At 37.6% G+C, this 6098-nt stretch overlaps 1 protein-coding gene across 1 annotated transcript in view; it reads right to left on the bottom strand.

Moving 5' to 3' along the window:
* The window catches only part of gabra4 (gamma-aminobutyric acid type A receptor subunit alpha4), a 42089-nt gene that overhangs the window by 21149 nt on the left and 14842 nt on the right, over positions 1-6098 (bottom strand). Inside the window, exons 4-5 of the mRNA XM_014010326.1 lie at positions 5219-5439; positions 4628-4710 (exon numbers count right to left, since the gene is read on the bottom strand). Of these exons, the coding sequence (XP_013865780.1) occupies positions 4628-4710; positions 5219-5439 (304 nt within the window). The remainder of the gene's footprint in view (positions 1-4627; positions 4711-5218; positions 5440-6098) is intronic.

Below are 6098 nucleotides of genomic sequence, written 5' to 3'. Positions count from 1 at the left end.
GCTTTCTATCTGCTCATTACTTTGACATTACTTTGCAATAGTAATTTTTCTGTTTGTTCTTTTTTTTTATAAATAACAAAATATTCCTAAAATAATGTTTACATGTTTTTCTTTTGGTTAAACTAATTCTGCAGTCATGTTTTACTGTGTGTGGGTTAAGGATCCATCAAAATGAAAGAGATCTCCTATTCTAACATGTTGCCTTCTCAGCATGTTTTGCTGTATGCATACCAGCTATTAGGTACATGCACAACTTAATGGCTGTTGCCTCTCCCTGTGGGACCCCAAAATGACTGGATACCAACTGTTCTGCTAAATTAAATGACTCTGGTGTGTCATGGAGTGGAATGCAGTGCCTGCACACACAGGTCCAGATGGAGAAGTAGAAAAGACAAGAGAGAGAGAGAGAGAGAGAGAGAGAGAGAGAGAGAGAGAGAAACTGAAGGAAAGGCAGAGAGCAAGAAAAGTAGCTCACAGACTAGACGGTGAAAAAACGCTACATACTGTAGGTCTGCACTGTCCTGAGGTAAAGGAAGGAATTCTGACCTTTCCTTGACTTCAGGCTACTGCAGAGTCACGGTCACTTCATCCTGACCGAATGCTGGCAGCAGTAGAGCAGGATAAGCAGGATGGGGAGGAAGAGAAGGATGACAATAGCCGAGAAATGTAAATTTCTCCTCTGCAATGTCATCACACTGGATAACTGACAGCAGATGGGGTGGGTGTAAAAAACAGAAAGACTATTCTTTTATCCTTTTCTTGCTTTAATCTTTAAAATCTCAGCTCTTGTCTGATAAGACTAGGCTCCCTCTTTACAAGAGCTTTCTGAATCATGATAAATTCTGCTGACCACGAGGCCTGCTATAAACACAAATGCTAAGTTACGGCTTCAGTGTTCACAATAAAGATGTTTTATTGCTTAGTAACAGTGTTCAGTCACTTTGTGTTTGGCTCTTCACTACTCATTTAACACAGAATCACTGTCACCACTGTCATTGATTCTCTATTGATAATAGTAGTTAGCCTTTAGAAATGTATGTTTACTTTAGAGCTTTTAGCCAATCATACGTCTGTCAGGGTCTGTGGGGGTTGAACCTAGGAGCAGGTGGACACAAGAACTCTAAAATAAAACTGCTTTGTTAAATAAATAAAAACAAAGCAAATGTGGTAGCAACAAACTTACGTACATCATACAATGATCCAGTGGGGAAGTGGTGGCAAAAAACTGGCTAAATACAAACTGAGGGAAGGAGAAGATGGGCAACACTTGGGAGAAGCATTGATTACAAACAACTGATAGGAATGACGTTAGAACGCTGATGGCTGACAGTCTCAATGACCCAATGATTAGGCTGGAGATGAGCTGTGTCTTGTTTTGCAGCCTGCTATTTTAAGCCTGAAGTTTACCAAATTGAACCTGAGGTAGACCTCAACTTTAAAAAGTAACTAAACCCCAAATCAACTTTGCTTAGCAGATAAACTGTCTAAATTGGGCCTTAAAAAGTATTATCTTTATATTTTGTGCGAATTTAGACATTTTTGCGTAAATTTATACAAATATTTGCAATATTTGTTTTTTAAGCCACTTCAGTAGAAAATAGAACTAAATATTGGTTTCTTCATCATCAGTGACATTTTTAAATAAAAGTGAAGAAGAAAAATAAAGAGAAAAAAGAGACATGTAATGAGGAAGATTGAAAGAGAGATTAGAGAAGACGTGTGAAATATGAACCAAGAAAACACAAGACAACACCACAAGACTGACCGTTTTGGTCAGTGTATCTTTTGGTCATTGGATTTTCATTTTCGAAACGAGCATTAAAAAACAAGAAACAAGTGGTTATTCAATTCTTGTTTTAAAATACTGGAATTAAAATTAAGATACAATGCATTTTTCAAATCTTAGTGTCAAAAAAGGAGAAACGAAATTTTAAAAATGATTTGAGTTTCATTTTCTGTTTTGGATAGCAAAAAAGAAAATTAATTTAAGAAAGAAACGAAGAAAGGCTCGTTTGTTTGTATTCTGCGACTATTTATTCCCCCACCAGAGGGGGCGCTTGCCTGGCAGCTCTGCAAAATGAAACACTAATTTCTGTAAATAAAAGGCTGAAACACAGAGAAATATGTCTATAAATGAGTTGTATGATGATTGTTGCTCTGTGACCAAAGGTTTTGCAGAGCTAATTCATGTGGCTTTTGACCAAATAAATCTATTTTACTGAATACTCGTCGGCTATTGCCTCCACTTCACCTCCATTTCTCTCAATTAAAAGCAAAATATGACAACATTCATTATATTAGTGTGTTGTATGATTGTTGTTCTGTGAGCAGAAAGTTTTTTCCCTCCTGAGTTTTGACAAAATCTGTGCTTTTTTCTGTCAGTTTGCATCCCTGGAGTTTTCCTCTCAGCGAGGGGTGGGCGATACTACGACTTTGATATTGATCTGATACCAAATATATTGATACGGAAGTCAACATTGTTATGGAATAATTATGTATATCTGTTTTACCTTGACGCTGTCCAGTACTCATATCTCATGTGATACAGTAACTAGTTTCGGCTGTTTTAATCTGTTGCCCTAGACTTCAAGTCTCCAGAAATGCATGACCTCTTTTATTTTGATAAGGTACTTCCGGGGCTGACAGCTGTGTCATTGGTTAGATGGTTCACAGTTGGCGAACGGTGATTGGTTGTACGCATGTCACAGGATGTTATATTATCGGCTGTTCTGCACTGACGAGCCAGCCACAATTGACAGATTTCTCTGATCGACTTCTGCTCTGTTGTTGCTCAAATTAAATCATTTGACGGCCATACACGCAGACTTTCTGTGCATTTATTCCAACGTGTTTCTGCATTCTTGATAAATCCTTCCACCACAAACATCATTGTTTTTTACTTGCAATGGGATGTTCATTGAATAGCTTTGATATTGCAGGCACCCCTTCTGGTGCTGAAACAGTTTGTTGTATAGGGATTGTCAAGAGACCCGACCACACCAATCACCGCCAGGATTGGAATCAGACCCGCAGAGCCCCCTCTTGACCCTCAGCAGAGAAGAGAGTGCGACAGGAAGAGGAGCCACAGAAAGGATCGAAGTGGAGGCCAAGAGGAGAAGAAGGTCAAGAAACAGAGGGAACAGAAGTGATTATTAAAGTTAATCAATTTTAATGCTGGCAAATACAGTATATATATAACCTGAATGATTATTATATGCTTAATTGCAATGTGTGATTTAACTAATGTACTGTGATAATTAATGTGTTTTTAAATGTAAGGTGGTGATTTAGGAAGAAAAGAGTCAAAGTGTGTCTTAAGATGAAGGAAGGACATTGATTTTTAAAGTTGTCCTTTAAAGTTTTTCTCTGATTACATGAGAGTTTTGTTACTTAGAGCAACAAGGTATTAACATAATGAGTATGGTTACTTTGAAGCCAAAAGGTAATAATATGAGGTCATAGAACACTAATAAGTTCCTTTTTAATGGTTATTAACCTGGAGAGATAGGATAACTCCCCTTAACAGTTCCCTTGAGACCAATTGTCCAGGTCAAAAAATGTCATCTCGGTCACAATAAGAAGTGCACATCCTACGAGGGAGCGGCTACCAGTAAACAGTGGTGACCGGCAGCTGGAGGCGTCCTGAGCTACTACGCCGACCCAGAGGCCGGGGTTCATGAAGGGAGTGACCACTGGAAGGAGGGTAGCTGGAGACCGAGCTAAGGGCTCCTGCCTGATGACTCCCGGAGGAGACACGCCAGGCTCAGCCACACAGGTCACCCCCAGGTGGCTGTAAGTCCGGTCCATCGCCTCCAAACCAAGAGGGAGACATAGTCTCCTCTCCAAGATCCATCAGTGTCCTAGTGGGTAAACTAGGGGAGGAGCCACACAGGAAATCAGGATACAGTAAGTTGGCACGACCTGTCATGCATTATGAATATACGAGCCTTTTCTTAANGTCATGCATTATGAATATACGAGCCTTTTCTTAAAGTAATTTTTTCTTTTGTTATCTGAAACAGATAATGAAACTCAAATCATTTTAAAAAAATTGTTTATCCCTTTTTGACATTGAGAGATGCTTTGTATTTTAATTTTAATTTCAGTATTTTAAAACAAAAATCAAATATCCAATAGTTTCTTGTTTTTTAATATCCATTTTGAAAATGAAAATACATTGACCAAAAGATACACTGACCCTTTTTATTTGTCAATGTTTTATTTTTCAATGTTTCTTTTTTCAGTGTTTCTTTTTTCAATGTTTAATTTTTCAATGTCAAATCTCTATTTCAATATCATTGTAAGCTGCCACTGGTTTAACTCCATAGCCTGGTGGCATCAGTGCATGCCAGCCCCACTTCGGTCAGTGTGCCCCAAGGCAGCTGTGGCTACATTGTAGCTTACCACCATCAGTTTGTATTAATGAGTGAATGACTTTTGTGTGAAGCACTTTGGAGTCCGAAGGGACTTGACTGAGTGCTACACAATTTCAGGCCATTTACCATTTTTACCAAATGTTGTTAAGTTGTTAGTTCATTTATTTCTTCACATTTTGTGATGATCTATTGATATTTCTGCATGTGAACAAATAAGGTTTTGAGATGATCTGGCTCAGTCGTGGACTTACAGCTTCCAAACTTTAGAGGACATGCATGTCCATCCATGGGGAAATCCACTAGCTTCATGGGACACTCTGCACTGATGGTCAACCTGATACAGAACAAAGAAATAAACTAATTTATAAAACACTCTACACTTCAGCACCTTCAAGCTAATAAAGACAGAAACTACAAACTTCCAATATTTGATTCATAACCTACTAAGCTGGAGTTTGCTTCACAGCATTCCATAAAAAAGAAAAGTAGTATTCTATGACAGGCCATTAGATGATTTATTAAAAATACAGCCTTCTGCACAAAAGGAATGTTTTAGGACTGCTTGTATAACTTTAAATGTGTAGCATCTGGTATGCCTCCAAACAGATCTCTACGGTTTACACTGAGAGTCTGGGTTTCACTTCTTTCTAAATCTCTTTTAATGTTGTAAAACAAACAAAATCTGTTGCTTTTCAAATCCTAAATAAGCAAAAATACTGAAATATAAGTTGTGTGAAATGTATTTAATTCTTTGTAAACTAAGTTATGAAAGTGGAGTTTGTTGACTGACGTTGGGCTGAAGATTTGACCGTGACATACAGTAGTATACATTTAACTCATACCTCATAGTGTAAAGGATGGTGCCATTTTTCATGATCCGGAAGAGCTTATTGGGGGCAGTCATGTTGTGTGCGACTGACCTCTTGCCATTCCTGAAAAAAGTGTCTGGTGTCCAGACTTTGGTCACCATCAAGTTGTTCAGTCTCAGAATCTCAATTGGACCCTCATACATCAGCCTGCAATCCACCCACGTCTGCCGAAAGAACACATCCATTGTGTATTCCTGAATGGATGGATAATTGGCAAAACAAAACGAGCATTAAGATCAATTTTGAAACCACAAGATTTGGCATTGATGCTGACCAAACAAGATGCATTAAGCTACGTTCACACTGCAGGTAAATATTTTTTTGTCCAGATCCAACTATTTGCATGGACACATTATAATTTAAATGCAATGTATTTTCCCAATAACTTTGACTTAATCACCTTTTTGAAAATATAGATTGTTTTGGAGGTTTTTATAGTATCCAGACAGTTCCATAAACCTATTCCCTGAACTGTAATACATTTCCCCTTTAGACTATTTCTAAATGGAGATTTGGCAAAAAAAAAAAAATTCAATTCAATTCAATTCAGTTCAATTCAATTCAATTCAATTCAAAACTTCAACAGAGTCCACACCTCCAGCAAGAAATCACTTCTCAATAGTCGAGATTCCAGACCCTCTGTATGAATTGGATAATTGGCAGAGGTGTCAAAAGTATTCACATTCATTACTTAAGTAGAAGTATAGATACTAGGGTTTAAAAATACTTTTTTGGAAGTATAAGTATCAACTCGAGCTTTTTACTCAAATAAAAGTATAAAAGTAAAAGTAATGAACTCTATAGAAAAGGCCATTAAAGATAAAATCTTATGCTGTGCCACAGGGTTTATAGC

Source organism: Austrofundulus limnaeus, unplaced genomic scaffold, assembly GCF_001266775.1.
Source record: "Austrofundulus limnaeus strain Quisiro unplaced genomic scaffold, Austrofundulus_limnaeus-1.0 Scaffold68, whole genome shotgun sequence".
In the NCBI taxonomy this organism is placed as follows: domain Eukaryota; kingdom Metazoa; phylum Chordata; class Actinopteri; order Cyprinodontiformes; family Rivulidae; genus Austrofundulus; species Austrofundulus limnaeus.
Note: the sequence above shows the minus strand (reverse complement) of the source record. Positions and strands in the feature narration are given on the sequence as shown.